The following is a 17,185-nucleotide window of genomic DNA, read 5'->3' as shown; positions in this document are numbered from 1 at the left end:
TCTGCAACCTGGAGCACAGTCCTCTTCCTAGGCTGTACTGAGCACATACTAACTACTGTATTTCTCTCTGCTGCAGTCGCAAAGCACTGGCAGTGCCCTTGCTCTCTGTGGCCTTGGTGTTTCGAATGTTGTTTCTCGTAGTTGGGAGTGGGAACTTAAAGCATCAGTGTTGGGGATCCCTTTAGTTAACTATTACCTGTGAAGACAAGGGGCTGGAATTGATGGTGTAGGAGGCCCCTTCCTGTCCTTTGCCTCTACATTCCTGTGTGAGGAGTAAGCAAAGACTGATGCGCAAGCTGGAGAAACCAGTAGGAGCTTCTTGACCCCCTTCTAAAGCCAGGGGGAAGGGCAGAAACTACTTTGGCATCCAAAAAAAATCTCTGCCTGCCAGCTTCCCTTGGGAGGTCTGATTGGAGGTCTGTGTTACAGGTGTGTTTGCAGTCAGGATCCATGTGTAACTTGGGACAGATGACTTTGCTGCACTTCGTGTCTTTCATTTGCAGAATGGGGGCAGTGTTGGCTCTGTAGGCAGTTTGAAGTGGGCAGGGTGCTTGAAGTTGCACGAGTGAAAGGCATAATGGAAGTGTAGCAATGTGTATGGTCATCGAATGCAATATCAGCTAGACTTGGCCCTCGTAGGGATTGGGGATCCTAGAACCTTGGGACCCCTTCCATATCCAGGGGCTCTGATCCTTCTTCTGAAGTTGTAACCAGCTCTTGCGTTGTTGTGACAGAGCAAACCTATGCAGGTAAGTGCTGCAGGATGGCAGATGGAGGCTGGAAGACAGGAGGACCAGCAGCAAACTGGAAGCCCCATTTTGGATCTCTGCTCTTATCTCCAGAACCTTTGCCTGGCATTCTTGCCTCATGGGGTCTTATGTGATTCTGCCAACTTTCTAATGCTCTCCCTTGCTTCACAGCTGCGGGCGCTTACCTGCCACCCTTACAGCAGGTATTTCAAGCACCACGCCGGCCCGGGATAGGAACCGTCGGGAAGCCCATCAAACTCTTGGCCAACTACTTTGAAGTGGACATTCCCAAGATCGATGTCTATCACTATGAAGTGGATATCAAACCCGACAAATGTCCGCGCAGAGTCAACAGGTAAGGCAAGTATTCGAGGCTTCCACATTCTGTGTCCTTGCCTGGCGCGCTGGTTGAGGTGAAGACCTGCCTTTTCCAGTGGAAAGTGGGAGGGTGATCTCCCTGTGACTTTCTAGCTCAATCCACACTGTAGCCCAACCCATGTGCAACTTGCATTAAGTTTCTTCTGTAATTGCCTGTGCCCAGGTCCCAAGAAACTGCTGGGATTTTTTGCTGAGAGAGCATGGGCCTTAATGTTTCCACAGCAGAACCAACTGTTTTCTAATTCAGTCCCCTATGGCCTGTGGGCCAGGCCATATTTGCATTCACAGGAAAGTCTGAGGGTACCTAAATTTCACCCTATGTATTTTATTCCCCTCTGACTTATGGTGGGTGTGCACTGAACACTGATATCTGCTTTCTGAGCCTATGCTAGAGCCCTGCTGATTTCTACAAGCATGGCTGTCCAGCAGCAACCATGTTCTCTAGGAAAAAAACAGACCAATTACAGCTGAGTTTCTTCTTGGAGTTAGTGTGTTTGTAGTCCAGCATGCTCTGTGCCCAGGGTTGTGGAATGGAGACAGGACTCCAGATGGCAGGCAAGCAGACCTGTAGCGTCTGTATTTGCCCCCTGTGCTGATGGCACAGGAGATGCTGGACTCTGACACAGTCCCTTGGAGCAGCTGCGCTATTTTGGCAGATGTCCCAGACATAAAAATAGCAAGTTCCAGACCTTGGGCCAGTGTGAGGCTTTGACCCCCAGCAGTATATTTAAAAGCTGATCTTGGGAGGTCAGCAAGCAGATGCTGCTGCCTTTGCCTGGCCTTTTGGCAGCTTGTCTGCACAGGGACACCAGTACTGTTCCCTGCCTTGCTGGCATGCTGCTTGGGGCTTCTGCCAACTTGTGAGTGTGCAGGTGCCCATTCCCACATACTTTGTAAACTAGTTATACCATAGCTGATTTAACAAGGTACTGGCAAGGCAAGCATTTGTTTGTCTGAGGGACCTCCTGTCCTGGCAGGATTTTCCGTAGCTGGGCTATAGGCAGCAACCGGATCTCAAGACCACTTTGGTGTAATAGTTTTTGCAGGGTGGGCAGGTGGGCGGGTTTGTGACCTGCTCTTTTCTAAGAGACTAAGCTGTTGGCAAAATAAATTTTCCAGTTAGCTTTTTCTTTCTCTTCTCTTTTTTTTTTTTTTCCCCTTTCTCGTGCTCCTGCTTTTCTCTGTAGGGAGGTGGTGGAATATATGGTACAACACTTCAAACCTCAGATCTTCGGTGACCGCAAGCCAGTATACGATGGGAAGAAAAACATTTACACTGTCACTGCTTTGCCCATTGGAAATGAACGGGTGAGAGCTGGGCGCGGGAGCCTGTGGATGGTGTCCTGGTGGCAGCAGAGAGGAAGGGGGGTGAATCTCTACTTGCTTCCTGAAAATACAAGTGTAGAAAGATACAATGTCAAGGCTTAGAAGCCTGTGAAACCTGAATAGAGGAAGCTTGGGGGTATTGGGAACACACTGGCCATGCTGCAGCTGAAGAGCTTGTGGTTGCGTAAAGCACACCCATGTCTGTGTAGACTCTAAGCCTAAGTGGGGAAAGAAAGGGATTAGATCTTTGCTATTTAGTCTGTGTCACAAGGGAAGTGTCATTATCGCCATCTTGCTGTTGGGGACACCTGAGCACAGGGTACAGTGCGCCCTGTCAGGCTGGGCTCTTTGTGAACATGCAGCGAGAGACACTTCCTTGATGACACTGGGGGCATGAGGGGGCAATACCAGAAGCAGAAACGGTTCAGGGACCTGCCCATGTCCATCCAAGAGGTCAGTGGCAGGACTAGGACTAGGACCCAGGGCACTACTTGCTGTGGCTGTGCTGGGCCGTGCTGCCATTCCTCCATGCACCCTATCCACATGGAAAGCCCCAGACCCCAATGGGGGAATGGAGTGGGTTTTACAGTGGTGTGGGGGCTTGTCAGGCTGCAGCCTGGCTAGCAGCTTCATAGTGACTTGAAATACTCTTGTTCCCTCTTGGCTCAGGTTGACTTTGAGGTAACGATTCCAGGAGAAGGCAAGGACAGGATCTTTAAGGTTTCCATAAAGTGGATGGCAATCGTGAGCTGGCGGATGCTGCATGAAGCCCTAGTGAGCGGGCAGATCCCCGTCCCTCTGGAATCGGTCCAGGCACTAGATGTGGCCATGCGCCATCTGGCTTCAATGAGGTAACCTGCTCCCCAAATTACGTGGAGTGGGCAGTGTTTGGAGCAAGAGTGACTGAGTCCAATGGTGAAGAAGGCTAGCAGAAGTAGGACTCCATACGGAGAGATGTCCGGGGTGCACTTATGGGATTTCTGGGGCAGACAAGGTCACATTTGATAGTTGGGATTTTGCTGACTTGACAGCTGCCGAATGAGCCAGTGATTCACATGGGTTTGATAGTGGTGAAGTAGCTCTCCTGTACTGCTTTGGAGAATCGTCACCCTGTGCTCTGAGAAGTGTGTCAGATACATTTATAGCTGCTCCTTGTGCACTTTCTTTCTTGTAGTTTAAGCAGGAGAGCCTCTTCAAATGATTCCTGCTGTCCTGGAAGCTGCCTTGTTCCCTGCTTCTGGCATAGGTTTTATGATTCAAAGCATCATTTCTTCTGACTTGCAGGTACACTCCTGTGGGCCGCTCCTTTTTCTCTCCTCCGGAAGGTTACTACCACCCCCTTGGTGGGGGCAGGGAGGTTTGGTTTGGATTCCATCAGTCCGTCAGGCCTGCCATGTGGAAGATGATGCTCAACATTGACGGTAACTTGCTTTTACTGTCAGCAGAACCCAGTGCCACTTCATAACTCCCTCTTCCTGTTCAGATGCACCAGTGATGATAGCCCACAGAGGCAATGCTGTAGAGCTCCAGGTTCTTCTTCCTGCAGAGGTGGGGTTTACTTCTAGGTGCTGGGTGATAAAAGTGTTTGCATTGAGCCTGCACCAACAAATCCAAGCTAGGGTTGTTGTACAGTACCTGGCATGATAGGGCCCCCCTCCTGACTGAATGGTGCATGGAGAGTGTATAGGCCTTCAAGACTTGGGACAGTAGAAGCCAAGCACAACATAGCAGTTAAAGAGTGTGTTTGAGGACCTGCCCTTAAGCAGGAGGGCTTGCTGTGTTGGCTTCTGGTAGGTCTTTTACTCCACAGAGGGATGGGAGAGAAGTCTTAGTGTCTTGACTTCCTTGCAGTGTCGGCAACGGCTTTCTACAAAGCCCAGCCTGTGATTGAGTTCATGTGCGAAGTGCTGGACATCCGGAACATTGACGAGCAGCCGAAGCCCCTGACAGATTCACAGAGGGTGCGCTTCACTAAGGAGATAAAAGGTAACAAGATGGGAGAGCACTGGGGACCAGTTTGCACCCTGCGAGTGAGTGGGTAGTGAAATGGCCCCAGAGAGAGAGTGACTTGTTTAAAGGGGCTGTATGATAAAATCTCTGGCCTGAGGCATGAGAGATTGTGGATCTAATCCAAGCTCCTCTATAAATTCTGTGGGACCTTGGGCAAGGCAGTTAATCCCTTCCTGCCTGTAGGTGTGATGCATAGGCATGCCTTGAATTTAATTCTTAGCATTCTAGCACCTTCCTAACTGGTCAGCACATGCTTGCTTCCTAGGGTTGGCTTTTTGCACTTGTGTTCAGTCTGCAGAGGGCTAATTAAAGTATGTGTAACGTAGAAGGGATTTGAGCGGAAATTAACTCTGTGCACAGCCGCTCCCCATATTTACCAGAGACTTTTTCTATCTCTTGCATCAGGTTTGAAAGTAGAGGTGACCCACTGTGGACAGATGAAGAGGAAATACCGTGTGTGTAACGTTACCAGGCGACCAGCCAGTCACCAAACGTAAGGCGGGTGGGAAGATGCCTTTGGAAAAATCTCTAAGCTCTTCTCCTTGTTACTTAGCAGCTGCTGGCCATGTCATTGAGATACAGAAGGAAAACTCTGACATGTGACAGGCAAAGGAGCTGCATAGTTCTATTGCTCCCCAGATGCTCCACACAGGGTGGCTTGCCTGTCTGCATGTAACGTGCTATACATGATGAGAGATGGGTGCTGGTGAAAGGCATGCTACGAGCTGTCCATGCTTGTACCTCCCTACATTTGGTTTTCTTCTCAACTCAAAAACAGTGTTATGCAGAACAGGAGGCTTGAATCCTGTTAAATTCCCATGTGCAACTCTGCAGGCGTGTTAGGGGTGTTGCACACAAGTAGAGATAATGTCTCCCCTCCAGAGCTGCTTCAGGACTTGCCAGTACAGCTGGACTCTGTAGAGTCTGTGAATTGTAGCAGTGGTGGAGTCCATAGAACACTGGGTGTGGAATTGGCTCATGAATAGGCTGTGGTTGGAGGGGGCTCCTGCGTCAGTCTCTGGCGACTATTTGCCTAAATGTGCATTGCATTAGGGCAGCACTTCGATCATTGCTTTTTCAGCATATCTTGTCCTGTAGTTAGAGCTGGGCTTAAAGGAAGTTTGCCTTTTTTGGGTAGTGCCACTGAGTTGTTGGGGTTGGGTTTTTTGGGGGGGAGTGGGGGCTTGAACGATCAACAATTATTTTTGAAAACCACATTATTTTGGTTGTTGCCATACACAAAATGGACACAATGAAAGAAAGCCTTGGGGGAGAAAACTCTTTCCCTCCCAGTATTTCTCTTCATTTGACCAGCCCTAATTATTGCATCAATGCCATTAAGCTTCATCTGACTTCCCCATAGAGCTGTCTGCTGTGTTGGTAAAAATGACATGTAAAACATTGGGAAGAACAGATCCAGGGCAAGGCAGCATCCTTTTGGAAGGGCTGCAGTTCCCCAGCAAATCTCCCCCATGCTCCTCTCTTCAGCTTTGCAAATCCCTCTGGATGTGAGCCACGTTGGCTTGAGGTTGCTTCTGTGCGTGGTCCAGGACGCAATACAAGAGGCTTTACTCCCCCACCCAGCACTCTGTTCCTCTTGAATCTGCAGTTTGGTCCCTTTCATTTGAACCTTTGACCCAGAGAGCATGGGCCAGTACTGGAAAACGTGCTGCCTGCACGAGGGATTCACAGCATGTCTGGTGTCCTAATTCTGGTCCTGTTGAGAATATTGGGGCAATTTTGAGTTCTCCTGAAACCCTTTATGGAGCTGGGGAACAGCTAGCACTAATGGAGCAAGGAAGTTGCACATTCCTGTCCTCCAGTGAGATGGCATTTCTTGATGCCATCTCTTGGCAGCAGGAGTTCAGGTTTCAGTGGTTTCCATGTGCTACAGTCCCCCTTTCTGGTCTCTCTTGTGATTAGTGCCCTGTTGCAAGCAGAAATAAATTCATCTGTCTCTGAACCCAGCTGTGCTGCTGCAAAGGACAGCTGAGCAAATGCAATCCCCTGTAACTGGCCATATTTCCGTGTCCTGTGCCAAGGTGTCCCATAGTGGAAGGTTTGGCCTGTTTTTAACATGGCTGGTGAGAGGAGCATGTGGGCTGCAAATCTCAATGCAAACCCAGGGTCAGATTATGCCTACACTAACTTGCATAAGTGTCACCTCTTGCCTTCTGGCTGACTCCTTTGTCATTGCTGTCAGGAAGCTGTTGGGCTTCAGAAATATGTAAGGTTTCTTATCTGACTGGGTGCAGCCTTAGCAGTTTTTTCCCCCTCCTCCAGGTTCCCCCTGCAGCTGGAGAGTGGCCAGACTGTGGAGTGCACAGTGGCTCAGTACTTCAAGCAGAAATACAACCTGCAGCTGAAATACCCCCACCTACCATGTCTGCAGGTCGGCCAGGAACAGAAGCATACGTACCTGCCCCTGGAGGTGAGTGCCAGTCCTGCATCCTGGGCCTGAGGCTCTCTTGTGGCCTCTTAGCTGAGGCTGAAAACAGGGGGGGATCAGTTCACAGTCACTGCAGCTTGGAAAAGGTTTTGGAAGGTGGCATTAGGCCTTGAGGCCAACTGGATCTGCTGCTTAAGCTTGAAGGGCCCAGCTGTTACTTGGGGCTGTAGCAAGGATCATTTTGCTCTCTCAGCCACATGGGGTGGGTGTAGGTTATGTGGTTCTGCTGCCCAGTGGGTTTCTAACATGCTGCTGTGTTTGCTGTCTCCTGTTCTCCACCTTACAGGTGTGTAACATTGTGGCAGGCCAGCGCTGCATCAAGAAGCTAACAGACAATCAGACGTCAACCATGATAAAGGCAACAGCAAGGTCTGCCCCGGACAGGCAAGAGGAAATCAGCCGCCTGGTATGTAGCACCTGTCCCTGGCCTCTTCTGGGAGGGGCTGTGTGGGGAGAAAAAGGAGCTTTCATCCAGAGGACTAAGAGAGTCCTCTGGGGGATGGTATCAGCTAATATGGGTGACAGAATAGGCACACTATGGCTGTGAACACCTGCAACCTAAACTGTTTTTGAATGGGGACTTGTATGCTCCAGAGTGACTTCAGCTGTTGCCATTTAACTGTTACATCTGTCTCCTCCTATAGCAGTGTAAGTGAGCTACATTTGCTGTAATTTTAACCCTGAATGTAACCCTGAATTATCTTATACTGATATACCTTGAGTCTTTTCATGCAGTCTTGCTGAGCTTGTTCCTGGCTGTCTCAAAGCTGGCCACCCAGAGTGTCCTCAACAACCATAAAATATTCAAAAGGAATTAGTGGCACATAGTCTGCTTCCTCTAGTAATATGCAATGAATGTAGAGAGGAAATCTGTCTGAATGTAAACTTGCACTAAATAAAGCCAAGTCTGAGTGACCATGGAAACTATACGTGGTGCAGGGACCTGATTCAGGACTTGTCACTGATGGACTCAAACCAGAAGAAACTAGAGCTAAGAAGTGAATGGAAGGTTTGAAAGCTGCAGGAATAGTGTTCATTCTTGCTGGCCATCTTGGAGACAGGCTGCTGAAAGCAGTGGTCAGGATGCTATAATGCTGGAAGGGTTGCTTGACTCTTGGGGAAAGAAAACACATCAGGGAACTGAAGAGCATTTAGTGTAGCTGGCTTATGGTGAGGAATCAGGTTATGGCCCATTACTCTAAGATATGATTCCAGAATCCGGTGAGCACTTGATATTCCTGCTGGGGCTTTTAATGTCAGTTTTCTGCCAGGCTGAACCTCTCCTGTGAAGCCTTAACTTCTATTCTGTATTGCACTGGGATGAATACAAAGTTAGTTCCACTGGGGTCAGCACTGAGCAGATTTTTTCCCCTTTGTTTTCAAATCCTTGCCAGAGACTTTAGTTCTAGAGCATTAGAGCGGCTTTTGCTTTCCTCTCCTTGTTCAACAGTGTCATCTCTGAGCAACAGCCTTGTCTTTGCTCAGGCCACTCTTGGTGAGATCAGTTTGGTCAGTTTTGAGTATATGCGTAGGTGCCTCTCTGTCCTGCTCTCCCAAGAGGGGTTAAGTAGTTAACTCTCAAGATCTGAACTGGTGTCTCTCTTAATCCTTCCTCCTGGCCTTTTCTTCTCCCCAGATGAAAAATGCCAGTTACAACCTAGATCCGTACATACAGGAGTTTGGGATAAAGGTGAAGGATGACATGACGGAGGTGACCGGGAGGGTCCTTCCTGCGCCAATCCTACAGTATGGAGGACGGGTAAGCAGGGGGCACCTTGACATGGACACATGTTTGTCCATCTCAAGACCATTGGGAAGTCCTTTTGTCACAATTTGGAGTCTGGAAAACTCACTGCTTTGGGGACTGATGTGTGGTGTGTTAAGAACAGAAGCAAACCGTCCAATCTTTACACTGGGGTTTCAAGGTTGGGATTTTCAAAGCAGCCTTGGATAGTTACAGCAGCAAATCCATTTGCAAATCCCGGCCTCACCATCAGGGATATATTGAAGTACAAGTAGAGCTTAATCATGTTCTCCTCCCTTCCCTTCCTTTTTAAATGAAGGCTTCTCCCAAATCAAGCACAAAACGTGCTTTAATCAAAGCCACAGGTGGCTTTATGGATGAATTCTTTGGCCTTTCCCCACTGCAGATCCAGATCTAAAATCTGGAGCTTATCCGTGTGTTGATCCCTGCCCCTTGGTTTCCTCCAACCCATTGTATGTGGGTCTCAGAACCTTTTGAGACCAAGAGGTAATCATCACACAAGGCTACTCAGCAGTCAGACAGGAATGACCTCAGGCCACATTCAGTCCAAACTAGGTTTGACTCACTCGTGGAAGAGGAAAAATGCCCTTTCCGGCTTCCAAGCCTCTGATCATCCAGTTCCAAAAGCCTATGAAGAGCTGGGAGATTTTTGCAGTTGAGTGGTTCTTCTTTGACCAAGGCACGTAGCTTGCTGCCGGGGGCAGCCTTTGTGACTTGGTCACTGGAAAGGTTTTTCTCTAAGTTCTTTCCTGGCCTTAACCATAGTGGGATCGAGCTGTTCCCATCACTCTACGGGCAGCCATGTTGCTATGTTCTTTCCCATGGCAGGGTGGCAGGCTTGGAGAAGCCACAGGTTGCCTTTTCTATTGGGCAGAGTGCACCTCAGATCTGGGTTTGTGGTGCCAGCTGTCTGTCAGTGACATGACTCCTTCTGGATGCTTGCCTTGCAGAACCGGGCGATCGCCACTCCCAACCAGGGCGTGTGGGATATGCGCGGGAAGCAGTTCTACAACGGCATTGAGATCAAAGTGTGGGCCATCGCATGCTTTGCCCCTCAGAAGCAGTGTCGAGAAGAGGTGCTGAAGTAAGGAGCTGGGAGTGGCAGTGGGGAGGGGAAAGCCAGAGCAGGATTCAGGGTGCCCAGATGCTTGAATAAAGCAACTTCTCAAAGAGCCACCTGGCTTTTCTCAACACCCTGCTCCTCTTTTAGTAGCTGGAAGCTTTTAGATTTAAACTTCTCTACTTGTACTCCTCACAGTTTGACAGTCAGCTTTTGTCACCTTCTGTCTGGCAAATGGGAATGTCTTGCCTGGTTTCAGGCTTACCTTGGAATTCGTTGCAGCCCCTGGGTTTCCCTTCTGCCTCCTCCAACACCTTCTAAACTTGTCTGGTCTCTGGAGAGCCTCCTGCTGTGTCTGCCTTATTAAGGAAGATTCAACCTTGGTGGTCTGCTCTGTGCTGTGGAATATGAAGCAACAGGGCTGTTTCTGCCTTCATCTAAGGGTAGAAGGGTTCTTTAAAAAGGCAGAGTATATTTCCACCCCTCCTGCTGTCCTGAGCATTTAAACCTTTGGGGGTGCATCATCCATGATGCTGTTTAGGTATGGGCAGGGGTGCACTGGCAATGTGTTGTAACCCTCCAGAGCTGGCTGCTTATTTGGCATGTCTCTAGAAGCCCAAACACGGACTGTCAGCTTCTGAACTCTTGTCCTCTGGGAAGGCTTGAAAATTCCTGGGTTCTGTCCCCAGTAAACAATCTGGTAAGACTGAGAAATGATAGTTGGCCTTGTGTCTGGCAGTGCTGCTGGTGACTTGGGGTTGTACTGGGGACCAATCCTCCCTGTGAATTCCCACATGAATCCGGCGCCAAAGCTTGCTGGTCTTATTTCCTTGCATATTGGTCACTGCCTTAATCTGCACTTAAACTCTTGGTGCAGCATTGAGCTGTAGACATGCCATGGCCACTGGCTACAATAGTTGGGACAGTTGTGAACAGATTTAATGGAGTCGTTGGGATGCTTAAGGTGATGCTGATAAAAGGGAGGTTGTCATTATGTGACCTCAAAAAGTCAGGGCAACATAACAGAGCCAGCTGGAGCTGGTGGGCTATGGGGCTTCTTGCTGGGATGTTTGAAGCAAATCAAAAACTTAACATTACACAACAGTCTGACTGCATGCATGTGCTGAACACTTAATGTCTGAAGCTCAGAACACTTAATGTCTGAAGCTCAGTGATAGGTGAATGATTTGCTTCACCTCTGGCAAAATTATGGGACTCTAGCAGCCCAGATCAGTTTTATAGAGTGATCTTACTCAAGAGAACTCATTCACCTATTAGAACAAATTACTAGCTGGGCAGGCAAGGAGACCTTTGCTGGACTGGAGCCATTCAGCCAGCAATGGCTTGTTCCAGCCATTCTGCACTTGGCCCCTAAGCATGCTGAGTGCAGGACTGGGATGAGGTACCCTTTCCCTTTTCCATCTCTCTTGGGTTTGCTGGTTCCTATAAAAACTACAGGTCAACTAGAGCAAGGGGAGTGAAATGGGCTCCTTTTCCACCCTGTGCTGCAGTGTGCCAGCTCCGACGGTGTAGGTTTGAGGAAGAATTTGCTCAGGGACTGACTTGTGCTTTCTGTTCTGGTACAGGAACTTCACAGACCAGCTGCGCAAGATATCCAAGGATGCGGGGATGCCAATCCAGGGACAGCCATGCTTCTGTAAATACGCCCAGGGCGCGGACAGTGTGGAGCCCATGTTCCGACACCTCAAAAACACCTACTCAGGGCTCCAGCTCATCATTGTTATCCTACCAGGGAAAACACCGGTGTATGGTATGTCTGTGAGGGACACCCCGGGGTAGGGGATGGATTACAAGAAATGCTTGTAGTCTCTACAGTGCCATCGTGCAAGCGGCTCCTCCTATGGCACTCCCCCTTCCAGTTTGAGGACTGATTTACATTGAATGTTCTGCAGTGAGTCCTGTCTCATCCCCTATAGCCAGGATGGTGGATAACATTTCACCTTTAAATAGCAATATTTTTTGTGTTGAAAGAGGATTCCAGTGAAAATAACTTTTTGTTGGGACTGAACTGCATCCCACCCCCGGCAGCATTTGTTTCCCAGATGGGTCTGTGTACTGGCTTTGAGAGAGCTTATCTAGGCACATGTGGATTCTTCATCACTTGAAGCCTTTAAATCTAAAATTAGATGGCTCCTTTCTCCAAAAGATGCTGCAGTTAAACCAGAAGCCATGGCCTTGCTGCAGAAATCACTGTGGGGGGGAGGCGGGTGGAGAGGTCTCTAGCCTGGGCTAATACAGGAGATCAGGTTTGGTCTCTTTCAGCCCTAGACTTTTGTGCAACTATACTCACAAGCCCTGGGCTCATTAACAGATCAGAACTAGACTCAAACTTTCAGCACCCAGAGGTTGAAATGCAATAAATAAAGTCGTGGTCAAATACGTGGAAAGGTGAAAGCCAGGGGTGAAGGGAGATGTGTGGTTTTCACCTTGCATCCAGGACCTCTGTCTTCTACATACGTGAGGTCCCAGCTTAATAATGAGGTGGCTGAAGAATAATTGTACCTGATTTATAGGTGGGTAAGCCAATTGCCTGGAGCCCCTGGCAGCTGAGTCTGGGAATAAAACCCAGGAATCCTGGTGCCAGAATCCCCTTCCTCTTCTAGCTGTCCACAGTCTCCCTTTAATATCCATTTATGCAAAGCTGTTGTTGGAGGCTATTCATGCTTTGTCTCTGCCCACAGCGGAGGTAAAGCGTGTGGGGGACACACTCCTGGGGATGGCCACACAGTGCGTTCAGGTCAAGAACGTAGTGAAGACCTCTCCACAGACCCTCTCTAATCTCTGCCTCAAGATCAATGTCAAGTTGGGTGGAATCAACAACATCCTTGTGCCTCATCAGCGGTACGTACAAGTCCCTTGTCAGAAGCGTGGCACATTCTTCCTGTGTTCCTTCAGGCTTTCACTTGCTTTAAGGGCCCTGTATCCCAACTCTTCTGCCGTGGTAGAGCAGGGCACAGCCCTGAAGGTGTGCTCCTGCTGGAGAGTGCCACTGAGCTTTCTCTTCCCAACCCCTGCAGCCCTGGGATGTCAGAATCAAGCTGGGATGTCCACTAGAGTTCACTTGCGAAGGGCAAGTCTCAGCACTTTCTTGAGCTAGTTCTAGCTTGGGAAGGGTAAAGGGAAACTCTCTTCTCTGTAGATCAAGAGCCCTGCCTCTAGAATAGTTCCTTCACAGTGGCTTGTTCAGGAAACCCAGAGAACAGATGCAGAAGGCTGGTGTAAACTCTTCCAGAAAGGAACTGACACAACTGGTTCTGTATTTCCCCCTTGGTCACTAAACTTAATGTATATAGTAGGTTGAGATTAAACCCAAGTACTTCCTTCCATGCAGTTGGAGTGGGCGGTAAGAGAGAGCCTACATACTTAGCTCTACACTGTGGATAAAGCTAAGCACATGTCTAAGCTCTTGCTAGGTAGGGGCCTAAATGTCTGGTTGGGGTCTGCAGCAGCATTCCTTTTTGGCTTTGGGTATCTGGTGAGCAGGTATCTGGCACCAAACTGGTAAGAAACATGGTTTCACAAAAGACTCCCTCAAAGCCCTGAGGCTGGGTGGCTGTGAGAGGTGGGATGGAGTTTGTTGCACCTTGAGCAAAGGCAAATGTAGGCTCTAAGAGGAGGGGGAGGCTGAAACCTTTCTCTTATTTAGTTGTCACATCTAGGCAAGTCTGAGTGGAGGGGGATTCTCTAGTACACTCTGTCACTTCATCTCCATCAGTGTCTGGGAATGGCTAATGCCAGTGCAGTTTGACTCTAAACCAGAGCCTCTCTGCTGTCTCTTCTTTCCAACCAGCTCAGCCGTCTTTCAGCAGCCAGTGATCTTCCTCGGAGCTGATGTCACTCACCCGCCAGCAGGAGATGGGAAGAAGCCTTCCATCACAGCTGTGAGTTCCCTTCTGGCCCGTGGGAGCTAGGTGGCGTTGCCATCTCTAGCTGCCTTTTGGAGAGGGGTGGGCGTGCCTCACTGGCTAGGGACAAGGAGCATGGGGCAACGGACAAGGGGCCATTTGTACTGGTTGTGGGGGGGGGGCAAGTCTCACTTTCCTCGAACTGGGGTTTACCCAAATACAGCAACTCAGGGAATCTTGGAGCTACTGGGCTACACTTACCACTTGAAGCCCTTGCAGCCAAGCTAGGACTGTCCCTGGAGTGCTGGCTTCAGCCCTCTGAGCTTCCCCAGGGCTGCAGGTGCTGGGCTGATTTCTCCTCTTCAGAAGCCAGGAAGCTGGAGGGGGCTTGAGGAGTGAATTCTGGCAGCCACCAGCAGATGGGGCCTGAGTGACATGCAACAGGGACCCATGTAAAACCCCAGTACTCTGTTGAAAGCCTCAGGCTGATGCTCCTTCCACTGCAGCCTGGGCCAAGGGGGAAGTATTGCCCATGTGCTGACCAGAGCTGCTTGTAGGTGTGGTGCAAGCACTCACCTGTGCTGTTGAGGACCACTGTGGACCTCCGTGCTTTTGCTGAGGCATGCGTAGGCGAGTGGTATGGACAGTGACTTGTTCTGTGGCTTGGATGCGGGTACAAGACCTCTCCAGTTTTGGGGTGTGATGGGTGCTGCTGTTAACCACCAGGTGGCAAATTCTGGCTCTCAGCTGGATCTGAGGTCAGGGACAGTGCACCTTGCTCATCTTTTGCCCAGCAGCCTAGTGTCTGCAGTTTGGTCTACGGTTAGACCATTGGAATTGATCCATCCAGCCTTATGCAGATCTTGCAAAGCGAGGTCTCCAGGTGTTTCCCAAGATGGCTTTTTATTGGGAGTACCTGTGGTTTTGTGTTTGACATGCAGAGCCCACTTCTCCCTGGGAAAGGGATCTGTGTGGGTAAGCCCTTTGTGGTAGGGAGTTTGTCCTATTGATTGCCTTGTCCATGAAATGGCCTAGCCCTGTGACCAGATGGAAGAACACCTGCTACTGAATCCCTAATACTGTTTATTGTGCACCTGGGCTCTCTGTGGAGACCTGCTGTTCAGGTGTGAGCCAGGCCAGACCCTGCATAACTATCTTGTGAGGAAAGAGATCAGCTTAAACTGCAGCCAAGTGGGAAGACAGTTCTTACACAGGGGGAGTAGAAAGCATGTTGTACTCCTCCTGCATGCCCATGACCCAGGGTATTAAAGTGCCTAGAATGAAGCTTGATCTTGAACACAACCAGAACATGAGTGCCTTTTCTGCCATGCTGGATACCTTTGCTAGGCTGAGGCATCAGAGTGCAAGGGGAAGGTGATGGGGAAGCCTGACTGTATGGCAGCTTACAACTTGCTTGGGATTTTAACACGATACCATGTGTTTTGTCTACCTTAAGGAAGATATTGGGGCCTGGCAGGAGCAATAGAGTATGTTAGTAGAGTCCTTATTAAACCCTGAGTGTCACAGGATTCACAGCACAAGTTTTCCTTGGCATGCACACACATTGTCTGAGTAGTTACTCCTCAGTCTGAAAGGGACAGGCAGTGCTGTGGGCTTCTCCTCTGCGGGCGAGACAACTGTAGCCTGTCTGACCTGGGTGTTTTATGGCTTTTGCAATTACTGACAACATCTTTCAAGTGGTTTTGTTTTCCACGTGACTGAGGAACCTCTTAAGAAATGCTTTCTGCAAATGTACATCTAGGGAGAGAGTTTGTCAATGAAATATTAAATTTTAAATGAAACTTCAGTGAGATTTTGCAAAACCTTTAAGGCAATGAAAATTTGTCTGCAGTAGAGATGAATCCCAGCGAGAACTTGTGTGTCAATTCAGCGTGCTTTTCTGGTGGCATGTATAGCAGCATTAGGGGCCATGGAGTCTAGCTGTGCTGATTTTACCTTCGTAGGTGGATTGGGGCAGGAGGAACAGCATCAGCAATCTTTTGACTTCTAAAAGCATATGAGGTATTAATGAAGTGGGTAAAAAATGCCATTTGATTAAGCACCTGGTAGGGTTTTTAGCCTGAAGCAGCAGGGGAGCTCTAGTTTGTGGTTTAATCCCAAGTTTAGTGCCCTTTTGAAATCAGCAAGATTTTTATGTCTCGCTTCAGGGAGCCCAGGATTTGGGTTGTAGAGAACTAGCTACTACACGTGTGTTATTTTAAATACCTTGCATTCATGCTCTTTGCTATGTGCAGAGGGAAGACAGCCTGGACCAATTCCCAATCTTGGCAGCCCTTAGCATTTGGAAGCCATGAGTCAGGGCCCAGATGAGTCATGAGGTCTTAAATATAAACTTGGGGCTCTTTATTTGTGCTTGGGTTTTTGCATGAATGACCTATGCCCCCAGCATCTGGCGCGGAAAGGCAGGTGCAGGAGCGCAGCGGTGGGGAGTGAGGGGATCCTGCAGATGCTACCAGCACTGTTGGCGGTGGCGAGCGCCAACCAGGGGTCAGCAACCACCCGCAGGCACTGCTGGCAGCAGTGGCGGTAGCCCATGGGGATTGCTGACCACCCACAGATGCCGGGGGGCGGCGGCGACTGCCCTCAGGCACTGCAGACAGTGTCACACTCAGGGGGTACATGTGCACCCTCTACACGTTGCCTCTGGGTGTTTGAGCTTTGGGGGGCCATGTTTCCAAGTCTCTCTCCACCATCCAAACTACTAGGGATTTAACTTTTTATTTAAAATGGAAGATTTGATTCTCGTGTCGCCATGTGATCCCTGGATGCTAGGACCAAGCCTTATCATTTTTGTGATATTTTTTTTAATCTCAAGTTTTGGCAACATCATTCAGGCAGTGCCTCAAACCTGGAGTAGGCTGGTGCACTGAGACAGCATGACCCCCAAAGCTTACTGAAATGGTGAGAAATGCTCTTTTAAGGACCAGTCAGGCCCTTAAAGAGCAGTATATTAAACGTAAGGAGGAACTCAAAGGCATGGTAGGCAGTCTGGGTGTTGCTGACATGTAATACAGTCCCAGAGGATTTAGCCTCCTGTGCTGGATGTGCAGTAACAGTACTTTGTTCTTTCACAGCACCATGCCTCAAGCACCCTGGGGAGGCAGCTCTCATCCCTGCTTCGAAGATCTCTCCCAGAGTGGCATATTTCTCATACTTGGCACACTGGTATCCTTGTTTCCTAGTAGGAAAAAAAAAATGAGGCTCACTGCAACTTGTCCAGCATCACCAAGGCAAAGAGTGACAGATCTAAGACTGGGACCCAGGAGTCCTGGCCTCTGGCTCTGCTGCTAAAGATGCCTTTTGACAGCATTGAATCTATTTCAGTTTGCAGAAGCTTTCTAAAAGGGAGCACAGACAGACAGGCAGGCTTTTGCTACGCATGCTGCCTGTGATCCACTCTCCTTGGATAACCCCAACTGCTCCAGTTAGAGTTCTCTCTTGGCTGGAAGGGGGAGGAGAACCTGGAGTGAGCTCTGGAGGTTCCTCTGATTTTGGCTGTTTCAGACAAGAGTTGGGGTGGTAGGCCCAAAACCAACTGAGCCCTTGCAGGGAACAAATGTG

The 17,185-nt window shown here is 49.3% G+C and overlaps 1 protein-coding gene across 4 annotated transcripts in view; it reads left to right on the top strand.

Moving 5' to 3' along the window:
- The window catches only part of LOC109318455 (protein argonaute-1), a 124,413-nt gene that overhangs the window by 18,980 nt on the left and 88,248 nt on the right, over positions 1-17,185 (top strand). For 3 of the 4 annotated variants that reach the window (XM_019547738.1, XM_019547736.1, XM_019547741.1), the window contains exons 2-14: positions 921-1,104; positions 2,315-2,435; positions 3,123-3,304; positions 3,738-3,874; positions 4,305-4,439; positions 4,869-4,956; positions 6,747-6,894; positions 7,199-7,318; positions 8,549-8,671; positions 9,628-9,761; positions 11,324-11,508; positions 12,440-12,599; positions 13,549-13,639. In XM_019547738.1, the coding sequence (XP_019403283.1) occupies positions 921-1,104; positions 2,315-2,435; positions 3,123-3,304; positions 3,738-3,874; positions 4,305-4,439; positions 4,869-4,956; positions 6,747-6,894; positions 7,199-7,318; positions 8,549-8,671; positions 9,628-9,761; positions 11,324-11,508; positions 12,440-12,599; positions 13,549-13,639 (1,808 nt within the window). The remainder of the gene's footprint in view (positions 1-920; positions 1,105-2,314; positions 2,436-3,122; positions 3,305-3,737; positions 3,875-4,304; positions 4,440-4,868; positions 4,957-6,746; positions 6,895-7,198; positions 7,319-8,548; positions 8,672-9,627; positions 9,762-11,323; positions 11,509-12,439; positions 12,600-13,548; positions 13,640-17,185) is intronic. The other variant, XM_019547737.1, reaches the window with a different exon arrangement.

The sequence above is a fragment of the Crocodylus porosus genome, unplaced genomic scaffold, assembly GCF_001723895.1.
Source record: "Crocodylus porosus isolate Cpor-Errol unplaced genomic scaffold, CroPor_comp1, whole genome shotgun sequence".
Lineage (NCBI taxonomy): Eukaryota > Metazoa > Chordata > Crocodylia > Crocodylidae > Crocodylus > Crocodylus porosus.
Note: the sequence above shows the minus strand (reverse complement) of the source record. Positions and strands in the feature narration are given on the sequence as shown.